General features: G+C 37.8%; 1 protein-coding gene across 2 annotated transcripts in view; it reads left to right on the top strand.

Moving 5' to 3' along the window:
• necab3 (N-terminal EF-hand calcium binding protein 3) overlaps positions 1-11,853 on the top strand; it is a 65,153-nt gene extending 53,300 nt beyond the window's left edge. Inside the window, exons 9-13 of one of the 2 annotated variants that reach the window (XM_057844816.1) lie at positions 497-544; positions 3,604-3,716; positions 3,812-3,889; positions 7,683-7,774; positions 11,501-11,853. In XM_057844816.1, the coding sequence (XP_057700799.1) occupies positions 497-544; positions 3,604-3,716; positions 3,812-3,889; positions 7,683-7,774; positions 11,501-11,529 (360 nt within the window). In that variant the 3' untranslated portion in view covers positions 11,530-11,853. The remainder of the gene's footprint in view (positions 1-496; positions 545-3,603; positions 3,717-3,811; positions 3,890-7,682; positions 7,775-11,500) is intronic. The other variant, XM_057844817.1, reaches the window with a different exon arrangement.
• Positions 11,854-25,247: the final 13,394 nt, after the last annotated feature.

Genomic DNA, 25,247 nt, shown 5'->3' with positions numbered 1-25,247 from the left:
ATAAAATGTTCACATGTCGAAAGTAGACGGAAGGGAACTAAGGCAAAAACGGGAGCAATTTTATCAGCTTTATCGGTTTATTCACAACATTAAATGACCTCCAAACATAGCGAAGGTTACAATTTTTTTTTTTTTTTTTTTTTAATGAAAAAAAAACATGAAAGGTATCACCAGTTACTTTGCCAAGTAACTTTTTTACTACTGTGTGTGTATTTCAGTAGTCAGTCACTACACTTGCCAAAGAGCTAAGAGGCATTTTAACAGTCTAAAATGTTTACATTTTAAGTGTTTATTTCATTTTTTTAAAAGCAATATAAAGGCAGTTTAAAAAAAAAAAAAAAAAAAAAGCAAAACGCAAACCGAACCGAAACCGTGATCCCAAAACCGAGGTTCGAACCAAACCGTGGGCTAACTGAACCGTTGCACCCCTACAGACCCCTGGAGCACATAAATGTGTCTATTTTGAGAATGTAATTACATATTATTGTTCTTCCAGAGTCCAAAGTTGGAGCCTCTGAAGAAGGACACCTCCACATCTACAGCTGTACGTTAAAGATGAGTGTAGGAACTCAACAGTATTATGACTAAGATTCTTTTTCATTAACTATTTAGTGATAAATCATGTTGTAATGATACTAGCATTGTTACCAATACTGCACTAAAATAACGTCATTGCTTTTGGGGAGTATTAGGACATAATGCGCCAAAGCTGCTCAATATGTACTTTTCAGTCGCCCTACCCGAGATGGCTGCCAGCTAGATACGCCACCATATAAAAATGTACTTGTCGCCTTTCCCAAGACGATAATAGATGTCCAGCCGTTGGCGTCCAATTATCCTCCCTCTTTGAATTTAAAGAGTTTATCACTAGTAGACATCCAGTCCATCCACATCCCGGCACTATGACGGTCCAAATGATAGCTATCATTTGAACTGTCATTGTGCTGATCCGGGCCCCATCTGGGGCACTGACGTTAAGCAGATGTGATTGCTATGCGGATCTGGCGAGCTGAGGCTTGATCCGGCACGCAGTCACCTGCTATTGGAGGCAGGATCTCCCAGTTCAAGTGGCGTTCCAATTATATTTTTCCTAGTCGGTGGTTGGAAAAGTCCAACTTCCCACATTGCCTGAATGCTACACAAGCGTTGTTGTGATGTCATCAGCAGGCCCTGCCCCCCGAAAAGATTGTCCCCCTGGCGGATAGTGCACCTACACCGGCTGTTGGAAACTAGATCTCGAAAAAGTACACAATGCGCAGGATTGGTACATTATTTCTAAGTACTCCCAGATACTGGTGACAGTACCGATATCGGTGCATCACTAATGTTTACATAGTCATAAAACAGAATATACAGTGTATCACAAAAGTGAGTACACCCGTCACATTTCTGCCGATATTTAAGTATATCTTTTCATGTGACAACACTGACAAAATGACACACCGACACAATGAAAAGTAGTCTGTGTGCAGCTTATATAATAGAGTTCATTTATTTTCCCCTCGAAATAACTCGAAATATAGCCATTAATATCCAAACCCCTGGCAACAAAAGTGAATACACCGCATGGGAAATACGTACATCCCGAAATGTCCAAATTGAGTACTGCTTGTCATTTTCCTTCCAAAATGTCATGCGACTCGTTTAGGGCTGCAGCTATCGATTATTTTAGTAGTCTATTAATCGATAAACCATTAGTTCGAATAATCGAGTACTCGTATAAGGAACATGAAAAATTAAATTACCTGAGCTGAACCTCAAACATTATAAAAAATAAATAACTGAGGATCTATGTACAACATAAGAACAATAGACTACATTGCAAAAGTCTGCTAGTTTAAATTCTATACAATGCTAACTTTTTCACAATGCTCTTAAAAAATGGTTCAGACACATATTCCCCCAAAAATAGGCTAAATATACATATAAACGAAATTACGAAAGCATTAAAAAAAACCATTAGCTTAAACAAAATTTAGCTTATGTTGATCTTAACAGGGAGCACCTGGAGTCAGCCATGTGAATTGAGGCAGACTAGAAGGCAGTTTATCCACCCAGTTCGATATAACTAAATGCAAACACTTTCAAAAAGAACCATTACAATGTCACTTTAAACGAATACTCGAAGCAGCAAAATTTAATTCGAATATTTTTTTCTAATCGAATACTCGAGTTAATCGATTAATCGTTGCAGCACTAGACTCGTTACCGGAGTGCTGTCAATATTGCTGCAGAGATTAAAGAGGTGGGGGGGTCATTCCCACCACCATGCTTGACTGTAGGCATGACACACTTATCTTTGTACTCCTCACCTGGTCGCCGCCACACATGCTTGGGACCATCGGAACCAAACAAATTAAAAGGACATGGTTCCAGTAATCCATGTGTTTTGTTGACATGTCTTCAGCAAACTGTTTACGAGCTTTCTTGCGTACCGTCTTCAGAAGAGGCTTCCTCCTGGGGTGACAGCCATGCACACCAATTTGATGTTGTCAGGAAAACGCGGGCAGGCAGGTTGGGTGGACCCAAATGCAGGGAAACAAAAGCAGCCAGGCAGGTGGCGGTGATCTCAAAAAAACGTTTTAATAATTACTAACCAAAAGCACAAAGTACAACCAAAAGGACTGGGGATCAAAAAGGCAATATTCAAACCAAAACTTACTTAATCGGAGGGACCGGTACACGAGGGCTTGGACTGGGCTTTGAATTAATGACGCAACAAGGAGTGAAAAGAAACTGGGAGCTTATATACACACAGAGATGAGGGGTAAGGAGACAACGAGGAACAGATGGGTGACACAGAAGGATGCAGATTGTCGGATACACTAGGAGCAGGCACAACAGGTGAAATCAATGGGTAATCACAGGAACACACTAGGAGGGAACCAACTCAAAACCAACAGATGTAGGGTACGGCGTATGGTCTGAGTACTAACAGGCCGACCCACCACCTCTTCAATCTCTGCAGCAATGCTGACAGCACTCCTGTAATGAGTCACATGACATTTTGGAGGGAAAATTACAAGCAGTACTCAATTTGGACAGGGATATACGTAGTTCCCATGCGGTGTACTCACTTTTGTTGCCAGGGGTTTAGATATTAATGGCTATATTTTGAGTTATTTTGAGGGGAAAATAACTTAACTCTATTATATAAGCTTCACACTGACTACTTTTCATTGTGTCAAAGTGTCATTTTGTCAGCGTTGTCCCATGAAAAGATATACTTAAATATCTGTAGAAATGCGAGGGGTGTACTCACTTTTGTTATACACCATAGTGTCAGCGTTGAAATATCAAGTCAAAATGCTCTAAGAGGATGTCTTTTCCAAATATGGCTGGAACTAAAAGAGTTTGTCGGGAGTGATGAAAGAGCAAATTAGCAAACTTAAAAAAAAAAAAAAAAACAGGCCGATAAATGTATTCCTTTTCGGATATAACCATGGCGACAGATGTATTCAAATAAACACAACAGAGTGGATATTTTTTGGTATTTCCAAATGCAGCTTGCAGTCCAGCGCGCTTTGTGTTGAAAAGAGGATAACTTTCAGGGCCGCAACGTCCCTGAAATATTTTGACAATTTGTCATTTCTCTACCGACAGAACATTCTGCTGGTCCAGAGGAAAATGACTGTGAACGATAATGATCTGGACATGTTCCACAAATTTCTCAAGAACTACGCGGATGCAGCGTCGGTCCACTCGGACAACATGCAGTCAGTTTCTCGTTTTTTTGTGTTTTTTTTTTAATATTGTCCGCAATGTGATGCAGGATATTTTTGTTTTCCTTCATTTTCTTTGTGTCTACCAGTGTGTCTGTTCAGAAAGCTACAGAAAAGCCGTCTTTTGTGATTTATGAATTCTGGAAAGACCGCCTGTCCTGGATGAGGTCAGTACTGGTGCTCAGTGTTTGTGGGCGGGTAATTTTACATTTGCAGATGATTTTAAATCAATACATACAGTTGTTAAGAAGGGTGTAACGGTAAATACACGTCACAGTTCGGTACCATAGGCGGAGTTTGACTTTTGGGGCAGGGGGGCACAACATGTTGATGACCCTGAAACGTAGTGTCAGCAATAAAATTAACTTACAAGAATATTTATAATAACAAGTTGACAATGAGCGTTTTTTTTTTTTTCCCATCATTTTTGAGGGGAATTCTGAATCAGGCTGCTTAGGCAATACTTTTCGCCAAGATCGTCAACCATTGAATTTGGTACGCCCGCCGGTGTCGTGCCAATGTAGTTACGTCAGTCAAATATTTTATTCTCTGGGCGGAGCCATATGGAGGTAGATCTGTGTCTTTATTATTCAATAAAAAATGGCTTAAATAAAAAAAAAAAAAAAAGTTGCTTCAATCAAAACATATATTTTCAATAAATAAAAAAGTCGCGTCAATCAAAAAAAAAAAAAGTGTTTGATTGCAACAATAAATTTGAAACAAAAAAAAAAAAAAAAGGCAAGTGAAAGCTATTTTTCTTTGATTTTTTTTGAATTGAGTCTTTTTTTTTTGATTGAAATAATGTTTATTTGTGTTTGGGTCACAAAATTTGGGTTTTTGTTTTTATTATTCAATCAAAAAATAAGTTGCCTCAAAAAATATATATATTTTCAAAAAGAAAAATCACTTCAATCAAAAAAAAAAAAAAAAAAGGAAAAATTTAAATCATAGGAAACGTTTTTGAATGCGAAAAAATATTTGAGATTGAAACATTTGCATTTGAACACTTAATTTTTCATTGAAAAATGTTATAATGATTGAAGCAATCCTTTTTGTGTTTGGGCCATACTATTGGTTGGACATTTGTGTCTACATCATTCAATCCCCAAAAAGTTGCTTCAATCAAAAAAAAAAAAAATTTTTTCAATCAAGAAAAAAATCATTTGAAAAATAAAATTGCCCCCCCCAATTTCTTTCTTTCTTTTTTTTTTTTTTTAAATTATATGCAAAGCAAATGACCGTCTAAGGTGCTAGTCACATGATCTGTTTGAAAAATCATTTTCACCCATTATAAAAATTTTTTTTTTGTTCATTTCATTCATTTTTGTAGCAGTTTTACTGCTTTACAACATCATTTATACACACACACATATATATATATATATATATATATATATATATATATATATATATATATATATATATATATATATGTGTGTGTGTATGTATGAAAGTCAATTTCATGCAATGACACGTTTCGGTCACCGGGGTGGCCTGCCCCTGCCCCCCCCCCCCCCCCCCCCCCCTTAAAATCCGCTTATGTTAGGCACATACCTCTGTACTGGGGGTCACAGTTCGGTATAGCTTCGGTACACCAGAAAAAAAACAAAAGGCTTTTTTTGTAAAGTTTATTCCATTGGCTTAAACAAAGAAACAGCTCTTAATGAAGTGCAAAACAAATAGAAGAAAACATCAAACTTGTAAATTTGCGTTTTTATGATTCTCACATTCTTTAATTTACAGTTTATGTGCAAAACTAGACAATACGCCCACGGCGCAGTTAACAGCTCGACTTGTCTTGCGACTGAAGGGTTAGCAGTTCGATTTCTGGCTATGACTGCTGAAATGCCCTTGGGCAAAGCACTAAACCTTAATTTGCCACTAATAAGTTGGCAGCAGCACCATTGGTGTGTGAGTGTGTGCGTGGAAGGGTAGATGTGTGCTAATGTAAAGCGCTGTGAGCGTGGTAAACATGTAGATACAGTGGTATGAAAAGTATCTGAAACTTTTGGAGTTTCTCATTTTTGCATAAAATCACCATCAAATGTGATCTGATCTGAAAAACAGTGTCTGCTTTAACTAAAACCGCCCAAAAATTTATAGGTTTTCATATATTAATGAGGATAGCATGCAAACAATGTCAGAAGAGGGAAAAGTAAGTAAGTAAGTGAACCCTCTGCCTCAGGAGACTTAAAAAGCAATTGAAACCAATTTTTACCAAACAATTTAAGTCAGTTGTGTCGCCAATCACTGATGACTGGTTTAAAACTGCCCTGCCCACTATAAAACACACACCTGGTAAGAATTGTCTTGATGAGAAGCACTGTCTAATGTGCATCATTAAAGAAAAAGGAGCTGTCTGAAGACCTGCAATCAAGGATTGTTGATTTGTTTAAAGCTATGAAATGATACAAAACCATCTCTAAAAGTCTGGATGTTCATCAATCCACAGTGAGAGAAGTTGTTTACAGATGGAGAGAGTTTGGCACTGTTGCTTTTCTCCCAAGGAGTGGCAGTCCACAAAGATGACGCCAGGAGTTCAGTGCAGAATACTCACATAGGTAAAAAAGAACCCCAGAGTGTCTGCCAAAGACTTGCAGAAATCACTGGCACTGTCCAATATTTCTGTGCACACATTAACTATTTCTAAAACTATGGACAAGAATGGTGTTCATGGGAGGACTCCACAGAGGAAGCTACTACTGTCTAAAAAAACACTGTTGCTCGTTTAATATTCTCAAAAAAAGCACCTGGACACTCTACAGTTGTCGCTAAATATTTTGTGGTCTGTTGAAACCAAAGTTGAATTGTTTGGGAGTAACACACAACGTCATGTGTGGAGTAAAAATGGAACCGCTTACCAACATCAACACCTTATCCCCACCGTGAAGCATGGTGGAGGGAGCATCATTATTTGGAGCTGTTTTGCTCCCTCAGGGCCTGGACAACTTGCAGTCATTAATGGAATAATCAATTCAAAAGTTTATCAGGATGTTTTGCAGTAAAACTTGAGTCTGTTTGACAGTTGAAGCTAAAAAGAGGATGGATGCTGCAACAAGACAATGATCCAAAACACAGAAGTAAATCAACTTCAAATTTTTTTCAGAAGAACTGAATATATGTTCTGGAGTGGCCAAGTCAAAGTCCAGACATGAACCCCATTGAAATACTGTGCCATAACCTGAAGACAGCGATTCATGCCAGACATCCCAGGAATCTGACTGAACCACAGCAGTTTTCTAGAGAGGAATGGGCCAAGACTAGTTCTGACTGATGTGCCAGACTGATCTGCAGCTACAGTTGAAGTTATTGCTGTCAAACGGGGAGGCCACCAAATTTTAACTGTGATGGTTCACTGTCATTGTTTGCATACTATCCTCATGAAAATATGAAAACCTATTAATGTTTGTGTGGTTGTAGTCACAGCAGGACACAGTTTTTTCATCTGTGTGATTTTGACAAAGATCAGATCACATTTAATGGTGATTTTATGTAGAAATGTGAGAAATTCCAAAAGGTTCAGATATTTTTTCATACCACTGTAAATGTGCAATATAAATTTTTATAAAATATAAAATTATTTATTTATTATTATATTATTATTATAATATATATATATATTATTAATAAAATTCTTTATTCATAAAATTATTAATATTATTATTATTATAGAATTATAAAATATACATTTTTGTGTGTGTGCCTTTTTAAAATTATTATTTATTTTCCCTAAATGAATCATTCAACCATTTCATTTAAAATCATTTATAAATTCTTTACTGCCCATCACAAAATATGTTTGTAACACTAATACTACAAGTGGATGTAAAATGGGGGCCACAAGTTTGAGACCCCTGCCCTATAATAATGTAATACAAACATTTAAGAAAAAAACATCCTCATCCGTGCATCATAGGGTTAATTTCCCAAGATATCTTCTAATTATTTTTCACTTTTTAGCTACCAGCAGTCCAACAGCAGCAAAGACTTCCAGCGGTGCATCATCAACATGCTAGATGAACCTGAGACTGTATCTACAATGTTGCTTCCAGGTCTGTCTATTGCCATGTCTCCTAAACAGCTTTTTTTTGGGTTTACTCATGTGGACACGCCCACCAAATTTCATGTAGTTCAGAGAAACTGCCTTGTAGGGTGTCGTGGATCAAACATGCACAAGGACACTGGTGTTTCAACAAAAGACAGAAATTCAATGTAATAAAGTCACAAAAAAGAGGTTTGACAAAGGTTTTTCGGTCCAGCTTAAAAGAACTCATCTTAACAATAACATGTTCCTATCGAACTGACCGCCAGATAAATTATCTGTGGACGTTTAAAGCAACATTAGGTAACTTTTTGACCTTTATGAAATCTTTTCATAGCTCACTAACTGAATGACACCTCTTTTATATCTTGAGGCGGTCTGTATCACTTTCACCGGCACTAATTAACTTTAAGGAGGGTGGCAGAAATCCTGCCATGCAAAAATAGTACAAATGTGCCAACTGCTTTACAGCATATGTAACTTCCCCCTTTCATTATAAAGAAAGAAGTTGATGCGAACGCTTTTGTGTGATTTCTGCAAAGATGGCAGAGCAACAAAAGAGACAAAAAGTTTTGTCTGAGGAGGAAAAAAAAAAGCCACACTAACCCATATGGTTGCTAACCGTCATATGCTATTGTTTAACTACAACTAGATTAATTACCTCATTACTAGTCATCCTTCACACAGCCGCTGGAAACGGAAATGTCATTTAATCAATCTGCAGGCGACCGGGAGATCATGATTTTACGACACTGTGCGGGTGTGCGCTGGTCCTCACGGGAAACGCAGTTTTCCTTAAGGCAAAACAGTACTGCTTTTGTCCGGCGTCGCTAAAATCACTAAAATCGACCAAAACTGAAAGGTTACCAAGTGTTGCTTTAAATAAGGAGAGGCTTGACCAAATGAGCACATGAGGGAGGTATAATAGCAAATAAACCAAAATGACCGACTTAGATAACAACAAATGTCAAAATTAAATAAATTAACCCCAAACAATAAGTAAACTAATGTCCATTTGAATAAATAAAAAAACAAACAAAAAAACAATCAAATATTTAGTTAACTACAGGTAGTCTCCGGGTTCCAACGTGCACGACTTACGCGATTTCGACTTTATGACACCGGAGTCTCGTCCGCCATTTTGTTGTTGTTGTTCATGTAAACAGTACCTTAATGTACCTCAAGGAATCTTATTTTTTACTTAATTTTATCAGTATGACTGTTATGTTTTTCGCTGAATGTGAAATTTGATTATAATGTTAACTTATGTTTAGTGATGCATGCTTTTATTTGGCGCAAGAAACGTCTAGCAAACAGTACGAGTAAGACCACATGTACGTACATACGAATAAGAACGTATTTGCGCATACGAATAAGAACGTATTTGCGCACACGAAGAAGTCGCACAGCTGATTGAAAGAGAGAGGGGGAAAATTACAGCTTAGCTCACTGTCTAGCTAGGATTTAGCTCCAACGTCTTGGCAAGGACAGTACAGTAACACTAATACAGTGGGGCAAATAAGTATTTAGTCAACCACTAATTGTGCAAGTTCTCCCACTTGAAAATATTAGAGAGCTCTGTAATTGTCAACATGGGTAAACCTCAACCATGAGAGACAGAATGTGGAAAAAAAACACCTAGAAAATCACATTGTTGGATTTTTAAAGATTTTATTTGCAAATCATGGTGGAAAATAAGTATTTGATCAATACCAAAAGTTCATCTCAATACTTTGTTATGTACCCTTTGTTGGCAATAACAGAGCCCAAACGTTTTCTGTAACGCTTCATAAGCTTTTCACACACTGCTGCTGGTATTTTGGCCCATTCCTCCATGCAGATCTCCTCTAGAGCAGTGATGTTTTGGGGCTGTCGTTGGGCAACACAGACTTTCAACTCCCTCCACAGATTTTCTATGGGGTTGAGATCTGGAGACTGACTATGCCACTCCTGGACATTGAACTGCTTCTTACGAAGCCACTCCTTTGTTGCCCTGGCTGTGTGTTTGGGATCATTGTCATGCTGAAAGACCCAGCCACGTCTCATCTTCAATGCCCTTGCTGATGGAAGGAGATTTTTACTGAAAATCTCTCGATACATGGCCCCATTCATTCATTCCTTTAGACAGATCAGTCGTCCTGGTCCCTTTGCAGAAAAACAGCCCCAAAGCATGTTTCCACCCCCATGCTTCACAGTGGGTATGGTGTTCTTCGGTTGCAATTCCGTATTCTCTCTCCTCCAAACACGAGAACCTGTGTTTCTACCAAAAAGTTCAATTTTGGTTTCATCTGACCATAACACATTCATCCAGTCCTCTTCCGGATCATCCAAATGCTCTCTAGCGAACCGCAAACGGGCATGGACGTGTACTTTCTTCAGCAGGGAGACAAGTCTGGCAGTGCAGGATTTGAGTCCCTGGCATTGTGTTACTGATAGTAGCCTTTGTTACTGTGGTCCCAGCTCTCTGTAGGTCATTCACTAGGTCCCCCCGTGTGGTTCTGGGATTTTAGCTCACCGTTCTTGTGATAATTTTGACGCCACGGGGCGAGATCTTGCATGGAGTCCCAGATCGAGGGAGATTATCAGTGGTCTTGTATGTCTTCCATTTTCTAATAATTGCGCCCACAGTTGATTTTTTTACACCAAGCATTTTACCTATTGCAGATTCAGTCTTCCCAGCCTGGTGCAGGGCTACAATTTTGTCTCTGGTGTCCTTCGACAGCTCTTTGGTCTTGGCCATAGTGGAGTTTGGAGTGTGGCTGACTAAGATTGTGGACAGGTGTCTTTTATACCGATAATGAGTTGAAACAGGTGCTATTAATACAGGTAACGAGTGGAGCCTCGTTAGAAGAAGTTAGACCTCTTTGACAGCCAGAAATCTTGCTTGTTTGTAGGTGACCAAATACTTATTTTCCACCATGATTTGCAAATAACTTCTTTAAAAATCAAACAATGTGATTTTCTGTTGTTTTTTTTTTTCACATTCTGTCTCTCATGGTTGAGGTTTACCCATGTTGACAATTACAGGCCTCTCTAATCTTTTCAAGTAGGACAACTTGTTTTTGGACAGTTATTTTGAGCTATAGGGGGTATTTAGGGGTACTTAAGGGGTTAATTTCAACTTAAGCGGAAATTTCGGTTAGGTCGCGTAGGTACGGATTTCGTCCATAACCCTGGGGACTACCTGTATTTGAGACTTTTTTTGTTGGTCTCCTCGTAATAGACATGCTTACCAAATGTCACGTTGGTAATTTAAACTGCCTTAAAAGCATTTTTTAAAAAGTCCCCAGGACGTTTTTCTTGAAGCCCAAAATGGCCCTCTTCAAACTAAGTTGACATACTTTTTCTATCTTTTTCCATAGGAGTGCATGACTTTTTTGTTGGTACGCTCTTGGTAGAAACACCCACCAAATTTCATGTAGCTAAGTGGAACTGGTTTGATGGGCTACATTTTTAAAAAGGCTGAAGACAAATTCATTTGGAAGCCCAAAATGGCTGCATTAAACAGAATTGGAATTTTTTTTTTTCATATTTGGGATGTTTTTTTTCTGTGTATGTGTTGACCAGATTTCACATTCAATTTCTCTCTATACTTTTCACCAGGTTGTACATGATTATGTGTTTCTGAAACTGGCGAAATACTCCAAACTGTGATAATTAACCTCAGAATAGTAACAATGGAGCAATTACGGGTGGGATGAATGTCAGTGTGTATTTTTTTTTTTTGTCCCTGCAGCATCCTGGTGGATTATGACTAACAACTGAATCCAGAGTGTCACATTCCCTGCCTCCGACGCTGTCACATGGACGCTGGCGCATCAACCCACCCACTTGCATGGCCACACACACATACACACACTCGCAAACATGGATGATTCAGAGTGCATCCGTGTGTTTGAAGGCCGTGTCCCCCTCCTGCCTATTCCCGGGAGCCTCTTGTCATCTTCAGCTGCTCATTATTTCGCCACAAGATGCCACACAATGTACATACTGAACAATTATGTCATTTGTTGAAGACATTGAAGCTCTAAACATGCATGACAATACTTAACGAAGCTTCATGTGAATTGTATTGAGAGAATAAAGTAATAGACCACACAGAATCTTGTCACCCTATTTTCTGAGTAGTATTTGTACTAGGGTTGTTCCGATCATGTTTTTTTGCTCCCGATCCGATCGTTTTAGTTTGAGTATCTGCCGATCCCGATATTTCCCGATCCGATTGCTCTTTTTTGCTCCCGATTCCATTCCAATCATTCCTGATAATTTTTCCCGATCATTTACATTTTGGCAATGCATTAAGAAAAAAATGAATATATACGGACGAATATATACATTCAACATACAGTACATAGGTACTGTATTTGTTTATTATGACAATAAATCCTCAAGATGGCATTTACATTATTAACATTCTTTCCGTGAGAGGGATCCACGGATAGAAAGACTTGTGACTTTGTATATTGTGACTAAATATTGCCATCAAGTGTATTTGTTGAGCTTTCAGTAAATGATACTGTAGCCATGCCCCAATGCATGATGGGAAGTGGAACCATGACTGTGCGTAGTGCTACCAATTGATATATCTTCTCCGCGTTGGGAAATAAAATAAGGTGTTAATAAAAAGATCAATTGCCACATTGCTCCCCAGAATATTTCTGATCGTAGGGAGAAGGATTGTAAGGCATTAGCCAACTGAAATAAGCCTCCATAGGCTGACAAAATTCACTCTAAATATTTTATGCTACCTTTTACCTCTCTATACAGGTAAAATGGCGCCATTACAGATAGAGCGCGGCAATGCGTGAGTGGGTTGTGCAACGCATGCATTAATTGCGTTAAATATTTGAAAGTGATACATTTTTTAAAAAACTAAAAAAAAATTTTAAAAAGGCATGGCTGATATTTTTTTTCCGATTCCGATATTTTGAAAATGACGTGATCGGACCCGATTGGACCCGATCGATCGGGACATCTCTAATTTGTACTTATAGGAAAAACTAAATAAGGGATGATTGCTTTAAAAAAGTGGTGTCAAACTAGCAGGCCGAGGGCCAGATCTGGCCTGTCGCATTATTTTTTTGTTGTCCGCGAAAGTAAATCACGTGCATTGACTGTTTTACTCTAAAACAAAATGTATGGAAAATTTTCCTTAATGGATGAAACAGGTCCGAATTTTAAAATTTATATGGCTTTAAGACCACACAAATAAAATAAAAATGAAAATTGGGGAGAAGGGGTTGAACCTCGGTGCACTACATTTCTCACAATTAACGTTAACAGTAGAAAAACATACTGAAGGACACTTCTCTCGAAGCAGCTTCCTACTCGAGTTTTGCAGGTTAGCAAATTCATACAGTTTAATGTTATGCTAACTCTGATGCAGGTCGGACTTTCAGTGGCAAAATTATTGGTGTGTCCCCCACCTCCACAACATTGACATTTTTATTTACATTACTTACAGTGGTTTCTGCTGGCCGTAATAAAAGTCTAATATCCGTCGTCTTCGAAGGGGGCAGAGGAGGCGGCATGTTGTTGACATGTGGTATTTCTCTCTGGGCTGTGAGTGCGTGTGTGTGTGGGGGGGAGGGGGGGGTCATGTCATCAGCCAATCAAACGTGTGTTTGAGGGAAAAATTGGACTGGCACATTCAGCAAGTGAAAAGGGGTAAATGATGAAAGTAATTCACTTAATACTGGTAGGGTCAATTCTATCCATACAACCAGTACTGTAATCTGATTACTTTCTTTCAGTAACGAGCGATCTAACGCGTTCATTTTTCCAAGCCAGTAATCTGATTAAAGTTAGTTTCCTCGGTGCCTGTGCATTACTATTTTGTTGTTGCCTCATACTGTATGTACAATGAAGAATATTGTAGTCACGTACGAAGAGCATTTGAACAGAAAATATGGCTCTTGAGTTGAAAGTGACATCACATCTCACCTTTTCTCATCGGAAAAAAACGGGTCACGTATATTACCATGCTGTGTGCGCGCCGTCTGCTACGGCGGTCAACAACGTAGCATGGCTACCTATCAGGATGCTAACAGTAAAGGAGCCGGAGAGATACCACAAACGGCTGCATTTGCTCACTGGAGATACAGCCATTACTTCACATATCGGTCCAGTAAAGATGACAAAAATATCTCCATGCGTTGCCAACTCTGCGCTGGCTCAGAAAGACTGTCGACCACTAAAAACTCGACATCTAATTCAACAAGGAAGCACTTGGAATTACAGCACAACGCGAAAAAACTCGAAACAAAGCCGACAGGTTACGAGACAGCCAGCACTTCTACAGTTTGTAACCAGCCTTTATAATATGTGTAATGACTTATGAACATTTCATAGTTGAGTTTGTAATCATAGGTGGAGTTTTACATTTGTGGGACTGGGGGAAAAGCATGTTGAAGACTGAAACTAAAGTCAAAAGTTTGGACACAATTCGTTATTTTTGCGTTTTATATATTTTCACTACTATTGTAAATTCTCACTGAAGACATCAAAACTATGAACGAACATGTGGAATCGCAAAAAAAAAGTGAAATAACTGAAAACAGGTTTTGTATTCTACATTCTTCAAAGTATCCACCTTTGAGGTGTCTCCAAACTTTTGGCCAATACTGTATATACAGTGGGGAGGACAAGTATTTGGTAAACTGCCGATTTTGCTGGTTTTCCCACATGCAAGCCATGTAGAGGTCTGTAATTTGTATCATAAGTTCTCTTTTACTGTGATGGACGGAATCTAATACAAAAATCCAGAAAATCACATTGTATAATTTTTAAGTAATAAATTTGTATTTAACTGCATGAAATAAGTATTTGATACATTACCAACTAGTAAATATTTCGGCTCTTAGTTCTTTTTTAAGAACCCCTCCTGTTCTCCACTCATTACCGGAAGTAACTGCACCTGTTTGAACTTGTTACCTGTATAAAAGACACCTGTTCACATGCTCAAACAAACAAACTCCAACCTCTCCACAATGGCCAAGCCCAAAGAGCTGTGTAAGGACATCAAGGATAAAATAATAAACCTGCACCAGGCTGGGATGGGCTACAGGAAAATAAGCAAGCAGCTTGGTGAGAAAGTAACAACTGTTAGAGCGATTATTAGAAAATGGAAGAAGTTCAAGTTGACGGTCAATCTGCCTCGTTCTGGGGCTCCATGCAAGATCTCACCTTGTGGGGCATCACTGATCATGAGGAAGGTGTGGGATCAGCCCAGAACTACACGGCAGGACCTGGTCAATGACCTGAAGAGAGCTGGAACCGCAGTCTAGAAGAAAACCATCGGAAACACATTACGCCGTCATGGATTAAAATCCTACAGCGCACGCAAGGTCCCGCTGCTGAAGCCAGTGCATGTCCAGACACGTCTGAAGTTTGCCACTGACCATCTGGTTGATCCAGAGGAGAAGGTCATGTGGTCGGATGAGACCAAAATTGAACTTTTTGGTCTAAACTCGGCTCGTTGTGTTTGGAGGAAGAAGAAGGATGAGTACAACCCCAAGAACACCATCCCAACCGTGAAACACGGAGGAGGAAACATCATTTTTTGGGGCTGCTTCTCTGCCAAGGGTACAGGAAGACTGCACCGTATTGAGGGGAGTATGGGTGGGGCTATGTATCGCCAGATCTTGGCTAACAACTTCCTTCCTTCAGTGAGAGCCCTGAAGATGGGTCTTCCAGCATGACAACGACCCAAAGCACACAGCCAAGGCAACTAAAGAGTGGCTCCGTAAGAAGCATCTTAAGGTCCTGGAGTGGCCTAGCCAGTCAGCAGATCTGAACCCAATAGAAAATCTATGGAGGGAGCTGAAAGTCCGTGTTGCCCGGCAGCAGCCCTGAAACCTGAAGGCTCTGGAGAAGATCTGCATGGAGGAGTGGGCCAAAATCCCTGCTGTAGTGTGTGCAAACCTTGCCAAGGACTACAGGAAACGTTTGGTATCTGTAATGGCAAACAAAGGTTTCTGTACCAAATATTAAGTTTGACTTTTGTGATGTATTAAATACTTATTTCATGCAATTAAATGCAAATTTATTATTTAAAAATCATACACCGTGATTTTCTGGTTTTTTTTTTTGTACTAGATTCCGTCCCTCACAGTTGAAGAGAATTTATGATTCAAATTACAGACCTCTACATGCTTTGCAAGTGGGAAAACCAGCAAAATCGGCAGTGTATCAAATACTTGTTCTCCCCACTGTATATATACACATCTTGACACTGTTACAGTTCAATCAACTGTTCAAGTTGTTGGTAGCGTTTGAAAGCTTAGGCTTAAAGAAATTCTAAATATCCATCTTGCCTCCTCTGGTGTAGTTTTGGCTGAGCAAAGGATAGTCTCCAAGGTGCTAGTCACAAGATCTATTCGAAAAATGATTTTGACCCATTATGAAAACTTTACGTTGTAGGATTTTTGTTCATTTCATTAATTTTTGTTGTTTGTTTTATTGTTTTACAAGTTTTATAGACCAGGGGTCCCCATCTGCCCCATTTGCTACCGGGCCGCACAGAAATAATCTGGCCGAATTAACCCTGTGCCCCTGTTTAACACACCAATATCTCTGTCTACTCTAGATATAATACTACGGGATAGATTACAATGGTGTCATAGAAGTCCATTGATTGGACGGCTAGTAGTACATCTTGTTTGTGTATATAATATATCCATGTGTGCTTGTCCTCGATAACAATGCATTACTAGGCCGCGGGCGCAGCACATTCGTTCCCGGAAATAATTAGCCCCCACACGAGCGAAGATAACTGGAAAACAGACGTCTTTGGAGATATTTTTACGGCGAAAAGGGAACCTGACGAGCCTACAACCTTGTAGACCCACGAACTGCGAAGGAGTGGATTTGTGACCCGTTTGTGAATAAACAGAGAGATCGCAAATGACGGCGACTTTATTAAACGTACATTTGAGACAACAACTCTACCGAGGTTCTGGATTAAAGTCATTCTGGAATATCCTGACATCGCGACAAGAGCATTGAAAACCTTGCTACAATTTCCAATATCGTATCTTTGTAAAGCGGGCTTCTTAATTAATGTTTAACGACAAGGCGAAGTCATTAATGGTGAGCGCGGTGTGCAGCTGTTGTGTGCAGCTTACATGGCAGGATGAATCTGAGGAGAACTTTTGTACAAGTCCTTCCATGATCAAACGTAAGTTAATATTCCTTTCTTTCAAGAAAGTTTGTGTTGTGTTAACTTTGGAATCGGTGCATTTGCGCATTTTCCGGCTATGTTTAACGTTATGCGGAGAACCACATCGTTGCAATTTTTGATGGGTTGGAAAATTTGTCAGAACACGGTCCGTGAAAAAAAAAAGACCCAAATAACACCGGTCCGTGGTGCAAAAAAGGTTGGGGACCCCTGTTATAGACAACATTTTGACGGATATGTCTTTATTTCAAAGATGAAGTTGGAGTTAATTTAAACAAATTTCGTGCAGTTTGTCAGTTATTTATTAGTTTTAGGGCTCAGCTAATGGCTAAGCTAGGGCGAATCAATGGTGGTTGACTAATTAAACCCCCGCTAACTCAAAGATTAAGCCTTATGTGAAAAACTCAATTACACGCGATGACATTTTTCTGTTATTTTTATGTTGAGGCAGCAAAAGGAGAAAAATTGGTAAAAAAGTAACTGATAAGTTACTTTTAAAGTAACTTAGTTACTTTGATAATAAAGTAATCAGTAAAGTAACTAGATTACTTTTTTGAGGTGTAATCAGTAATCAAATTACTTTTTTAAGTAATCCGTGACAATGCATACAACATATGGAAAGACAATCTAAATTATCTATATAAGTAAACTAATGCCAATAAGGTTGCTTAAAAGTTGGTGGAGACAATTTCAGCATCCTGAAAAGTTGGTAGTGTCATATCCCTACCGTCCTTATGCAAATCTACGCCCTTGGTTGTAAACTCAGAGACTACTTGATATTTTAGTTTAAACTTTTGATTTTCTCAGGTTGAACTTTTGACCTCTTTTCAATTTCCTCAGTCTTAACAGAAATTTTGGTTGAATCTGATGTCATAACTGACTCGTACTAGCTGAAATACTTGTTTTTGATCGGCTAAAATGCCTCTGGTATTTTAAAAATGGCTGCTCACAACAATTTTACCTACTTCCTGGGGGAAACGGCTATTATTGGCGTTTTTTTTTTTTTTTTTTCCTTAAACCTGTGATTCATGGCAACCAGTTCAGGTTGTACCTCACCTTCTCACAGTTAGCTGGGATTGGCTCCAACACCCCGTGGCCCTCATAAGTGGTACATAAGATCAATGAATACATGACTTTTTTCCTTGCTATTAAACGGCAGCAAAATAAAAGTCTCTTAATTTTCACATCTTAAACAAGATTCTTCCTGCTGGGATGCACTTGATCAAAACGATTGCCAATGCAACCAAATTAGTAACAATGACGCACAAAACAAACGACAGAGAGCGATAGAGCCAAAAATAATACTGTATGTCTCGGCGTTCAGCAGTTTTAACAAGTGCTGTTTACATTTTATGGCCACTAGATGTCACTGTTGACCTAATATTTATGAGTCCCGTTTCCTGTCCCTGCAGGCTAAATGTAAGATTTTTGATTTCCTGTATACACAATGAAATGTATACGTACATTCATATGCAGTATTCCAAGAAGATGGCTTTCATGCACACATCCAGATGTGGTTTTTGCACCACCTGTTTTCTGAAGAGTGTGAAAGTAATGTATATCATAATAATAATATTTTAAATTAAACAAATGAATAATTGAATTGAAAATCAATTTTTTAAGTAGTACTAAGATAGTAAAAAAAAGAACAAAATTAAACACGCAAAAAAACTCAAGAGAAATAAAAATATAGATAGTTCTAAATAAAAAAAAAGATTAAAAGGAATAATGGAATAAAACTTTAAAAAATGTAATACATTGAACAAAGAACAACAAAGACGTCCAGTTACATAGGTTTGGATTGTGTATATTTTGCTCTGGGAATTTTATATTTTTTAAAAAATTGTTTTATAAGTCTCTTGTGACCTCACTTAGCTTAACTCTTTGTAAGCTCTTAGACATTCATTCGATCGCTTCTGGTCCCTCCATGTTAAAATGGATTGGACCTCTTAATGCCGTCGACATGTGTTTTCAATATAAATTTCCTTTTTTTTTTTTTACTAACTAGTACAAATAGTAAATACCCTACAAATAAATTGGAATGAAAATGTTCTCTGCTCTAATCGGATAAAAACCCGTCTCACAAGTCGCTTCCATAACACAAATTGCTTTCTGTTGAGCTGAAATATTACTTATTAAGCACAAGCTCAAGAAGCCAATGAGAACTAATTGCAAGCAATTTTAAAATCCCGCGTGAGCACTTCTCAATAATGTGCAAACAGGAACAAATGGAAATATTTGGGGAGATTAAAAATCTTTTCTTCAATTTAAAAGGAATTAAATTAACCGTTTTAAAGAAACCACACGGGAAATTTTCATTAATTAGAGTTCTTTGCGCTTTATTGTAAACTGGAATTCACCGATTTCATATAAAAGAAATATCTCTGTAATGGGTCGTTCTTTTTATAGGGAACCATTTGGATCTAACAGAGTGAACATTAACAGAGGGGACATTTTGTGCTAGAGTTAGCCTTCAGCCTAGCTTTGCTATCATAATGGCTAACGTGACTTGGATACTTGATGAAAAATCTATAATTTTACAAATAAACCTTTTGAAATTATTCAAAGCAATTTATTTCGTTGATATATAGCTTTGACAGAGTGGACACGATATGATCAACCACACTAAACATACTTCATAAAACTGCAAAATCAGATTTTTTAAAGGACGTAAAAATAAAATTGCTTAACCATCGCTGGTGTGACGTTATCGCAGAAGAGTGATGTCATTCATAAATTTTCAAAAATGGACACCGCCAACACAAGTTAACAGAGTGGACAGCGACACTGGGAACAAACAGAACCCCGTTTTTTTTTTTTTTTTTAAATTGAATCATATACTGTATTTTAATCCAAAAACAGCAACACACGATTAAAGATTCAGGACAATAAAATCATAACAATTATTTAGGATTTTTTTTTTTTTTTTTTTTTAACTGATATTAGTTATTATGAAGACTGAATTAGAATAAAACACACTGGGGACATTGCAAAATTCCATAACCACCAAAAGGCAAATATTTAAAAAATAGAATTTAAGAGCCTGTTCTCTTGAATTTATAACAGACGGCAATTGATAATACACACAAAAAAAAAACATGTTGAATGAGTATTTGTCCAACATTAGTGAAAATATAGCTTAATTTATACTGGGACACAAATGTCACCCTATTAAAAACGACCCTAATATCTGAGCCTGATACCCTATATTCTGAGATCAACATACCAACAACCAACCAACTTTTACACAACTTCTATACAAATATTTCACAATAATTATGACAGGCAATGGTCAATTCCGATTTACGTCTGTATATTTACTAAAGTGTAATATCGTTATGCAGCAACAAGAGGTTACAATGCCATCTTTTTTTTTTTTTTTTCCCCAATGTTTTTTTTTTTTAATTTCTGCCGGACGAGTTGCAGTTTATGTGAACGAAGATCTCATGTACATTTTAAAAAAATATATACATATATATCTGTTGTTTAAAAATCGGAAAATAAATGAAAATACCTTCTTTAGGGAAAAAAAAATATCGTTTTTTTAATCTTCCTGTACTGTTCTAAGTAGCCAAAAGATGGCGCCAAAACCCTGACAAATACAAATGTTAATTGGTGTCAAGGTAGTAAATTGAATTGTTTTTTGACGGGGAAGCGAGGGTGGGGGTGGGGGGCGGTAACAGAATTTAACTGCCGTTGGAATTCATTTTTTTCCTTCTGTTTTTCATATTGACAGGAGTGAATGATTTGATTGTTATTTCCGTCATTAGAATCCAAGAACACCAACTTCATTGAAATTGCAGCCAATTGTGTGTTGTAAAGCAACACTAGGTAACTTTCCAATCTTTATAAAATATTTTCATAACATTTTTTGAGTGCAGCTGGATTCATTACTCTGTTACTATTCATCATTCGCACATCTGCTGGAAGCAGAAATGTTGTTTTAATCGATCTGCGGGTGAACGGGAGACTGATTTTTGATTGACTGATGATTTTATGACACTATGCGGGTGTGCGCTGCTCCTAAGGGCATAGGTTTGCATAGGGACGGTAGGGACAAAACACTACCAACATTTCAGGAGGCTCAAATTGTCCCCACCAACTTTTAAACAATCTTGTTTGCATTATATAATGTGTTCAGTTATATAGGTCATTTAGATTGTCTTCCCATATGTTGTAACAATAGGAATTGACCCTACCGTCTTTGAGTGAATTATTTTCATCATTTCCAGCTTTACATTTACCCCTTTTCACTTGCTGAATGTGCCATTCCATGTTTTTTTTTTTTTTCCTGAAACGCATGTTTGTTTGGTTGATGACTTGCCCTCCCTCCACACGCACACATGCAACTCTCATAGTACAGAATTACATTACATAGGAGGGATATTAGAAGTTTTTTTTTCGACCAGCAGTCCGCTGTAAGTAATGTAAAACGTAATTGTTGTGAAACGCACCACTAATTTTGCTACTGAAAGTCCGACCTGCATCACAGTTTAGCATTGCCATTACATCAAACTGTGTGAACTTGCCAACGGAGTAGGAAGCTGCTTAGGAGAAGTGTCCTTCTGTATGTTTTCTACGAATTAAACTGTGAGAGATATAGCGAACTCTGCTCAGCTGTAAGATATTTAGTGTACCAAGGTTTACCCGCTTCTCCCAAGTTTTCATTTTTATTTTGCTTATGTGGTCTTAAAGCAGCCCAAAGGAGCTTTCATTTTTTGTTGAGTTTGGCTGTGCTTGTGGACAAAAGCAGTGGTGTTTTTCCTGAAAAAAGGCTCCATTTTTATTTATTTGTGCTATTCCCTGACTAAGACGATTTTTTTGTTGTATTCAATTTTTTTAGACAGACAATTTTGAGAGGTGTTAAGACAAATGTTTATTCATTCGGCTGTCCCAAACGACTAATGTCCTCCTGATTAGTCGGCCGACTATTTTTACGATTAGTCGACTAATCTATTTAAAAAAAACAAAATTTTTAATTACTTTAATATGAAATTTTTGTTGAAGCTTATTAATTCACAAAAAAAAAAAAACATTTTGGAACACCTAAATTCTTTGTTAACAAATAAATAATTTTAAAAAAATCTATAATAAATCACAAACAATGAGGTCAAATGCTGCTGGCATGAACTAGTGCAAAAAAAAAAAATGTAATCGGAAACACTGAGACTACATCTCTTTAACAGGAGTCAAAACAATTCTTACTCTTTTTGTGGTATGTAATTGTTGATATTGTTCTAAATGTTAAAATGAATTGCAATGTCCCGGACAACCATTTTCAGAATACTTTGTGTGAGTTCAGATGCTTTTTCTGGTGTGCATTCTGCATTTTTGGGGGAGGAGAAAAATTGTTCAACTTTTGTTTGTTTTAACCTGAAAATAGATAAAGTAGAGGGCATACTGAACTATTACAACAATTATTTTGAATGAGAGGCACACATACTCACACTCTCACAGTAACAAAAATTAAATATATAGTATTAATTTTATAGTATACTACTATATGTGTATACACAATGATACTTTATAATATAAAGTAACTAACATTAGTGCAGTCACGGATTAGAGTAAGCAGGCCAGTGTTGTTTCCATATATATTTTTATTATATGATGTATATACAGGATAAACTGTATGTATATATTTTCCCCAAGTGGGAGCTTCCATGACCCTAACAATTTAATAATAATTTTAAAAAAATATATAATTTTATATATATATTATTTTATTAAATAAAAATGCACGCTGATACGACGCACATAAAAGTAATTTCCATTTTATAAAATCGTTAGAAAGTTGTATGGACTTACAATCCGCTAGCTTGTTGTTTCTTGTTGTCCTCGAAAATTATACTTGGGTGACGGCGCTTCAAGTGTTCGTTCATAGCCGACGTGCTACCGTGGTATGCGAGCTCAGCTTAGCAAAGAGTACTCACAGTGGCACCCTCCATATTTTCCTTGAAATAATTCCAGGCTCTGGCTATTCTGGTCCGCTTATTTGGCTTTATGCCACTTTCACGTGTCACCAATTCTGCCCCTTTTTGGTAATTGGCGGTGTTTTCAACTCCTTGCCGTAGTGCAGTGGCGCCACCAGGGGGTGGCCAGGGGTGGCCACGGCCACCCCTATAAATTGGTTGGCCACCCCACTGGCCACCCCGCTTGCCAGTATATCGTTAGATTGTTGTAGCATCAGTTATGCATTTCATCCCAAATGAATGCATTTATTTTGTTTTGTTAAATGTAGGGCTGTCAAATTTATCGCATTAACGGGTGGTAATTAATTTTTTTAATTAATCATGTGAAAATATTTATCACAATTAACGCATTTGCAGTACGACTCATTCACGCATTGCCGCAAACAGCCGACAATGGCGCCGTTTTACTTCTATACAGAGATAAGAGGCAATGTCAAGTGAGTGGAGTAGTTAAAAGCATTCATTGGGGCCGTGCTTTTAATTGGCAAAAGCTTTGTCATCTCTCCCACAGCAACTATAAATATTGTGGGAAGCGACGTGGGCAAGAATGACAGGAGTTGATCTTTTTCTTAACACCCTGTAGTGTATCCAACGCAGAGAAGATATAGCATTTGCAGCCACCACACACAGTCATGGTTGCACCACTTCCCATCAGGCATTTGGGCAGAACAGTTAAGTCGCTACAGTATCATTTACTGAAAGCTCAACAAATACACGAGATGGCAATATTTAGTCACAATACACAAACTCACATTTATCCTTTAAGAATTACAAGTCTTTCTATCCGTTGGTCCCTTTCACAGAAAGAATGTTAAGAATGTTAATGCCATCTTGTGGATTTATTGTTATAATAAAAAAACACAGTACTTAATGTACAGTATGTTGAATGTATATATCCGTCTTATCTTTCCATTCCAACAATAATTTACAGAAAAATATGGCATATTTTAGAGATGGTTTGAATTGCGATGAATTACGATTAATTCATTTTTAAGCTGTGATTAACTCGATTAAAAATATTAATAGTTTGACAGCCCTAGTTAAATGTACACCTTATGCCTAATATATACATAACACAATAAAACAGAATTGTTGTGGAACTCAAAATGTTGACTGGACAGTTACGGACTCTGCACATTAAATCATTAGTAACATAAAATATTACACAATACACCAAAGTATATCAGTAGCCGTGTCCTTAAGTCTTTCTGATAGTTTTCCCGTGACCTTTTTACTGCAATAATATAATGAAAACCTGAAATTATGGCTTTTAGTTTTGGCCACCCCAATATTTTAAGTGGCCCCATCTGGCCACCCCTATGAAAAATTTCTGGAGGCGCCACTGCCGTAGTGAGGAGTGAACTGGTGATTCATTTGGCTCGTTGTCGTCGGTTCGTCCGATTTCCTCCTCAGGAAGGCGGCGGCGTGCATAAAAACCCCGAGAGGCGTCGGATGGCTCTTTATGAATACTTTTATTGACCAAAACAAAAACGTGGGGCATTCAGCCACTGAACTCCGCGCTACCCGTACACTTTCCCAACTCACCGATCTCGCTCGCTCTCTCTCGCTCGCCCACTTTCTTCTTCTTTGCTCAATCTGACAATGCCTGTCACATTGAAATAACAGCGGCCCCCTTGGGGGTGCCAGTAACAACCGCTTGCATCGCGAGCGCCCGCCATTCTATTTTACTTTACTTGATTGTAACTTTATCCGCGTGCAATTTTTTTTAACCCGTCATTACCCGTCGACGGTATGTTTTGCCCGTCGACGCATTTACGTGTTAAGAGATGATTAACAAGGTTATATATTTCTTGTGTATGTTAAGATAATTTGTGTTCAAAACTTCAAATAATGCAATTTAATTTCCTGATAAAATCCAGAAATCTATTCTGGAAGTTTTCAAAATGTTTCTGTAGTATTTTTTGAAAACAAAGGTTTAAATCGAACGGTGTATCACCTGAACCAATACATATGCACTGCAAAAACCCACCTCCTTAAAACTTGGGGGAAAAAAAAAAAAAAAGCGTAAATTCCCTTGTTTTCAGTTTAAATCTACTAGAAATAAGTGTAATTATCAGCCAGTGCTTCAAGTTAATTTTACTAAGATTTCTTGAAATAAGTAAAATATCAAGCTGAAAATAAGCTTAACAGACTTATTTTAAGCAAAAGGTTTGGATATTTAATCTTAAAAGAAACTTGTTTGTCCGAAATGTTCTTAATTCAATAATGCAACTAGCTAACGATAGCACCAACATATTCATAGTTAGTGTAGGCGTTCAATATATTTTTTGTTGTTGTTTGTGCTTCTTCTCTCTCTTTCTTTTTTCTATTCC

The sequence above is a fragment of the Corythoichthys intestinalis genome, chromosome 9, assembly GCF_030265065.1.
Source record: "Corythoichthys intestinalis isolate RoL2023-P3 chromosome 9, ASM3026506v1, whole genome shotgun sequence".
NCBI classification, from domain to species: Eukaryota; Metazoa; Chordata; class Actinopteri; order Syngnathiformes; family Syngnathidae; genus Corythoichthys; species Corythoichthys intestinalis.
This window is presented reverse-complemented; position numbering and strand designations above follow the sequence as displayed.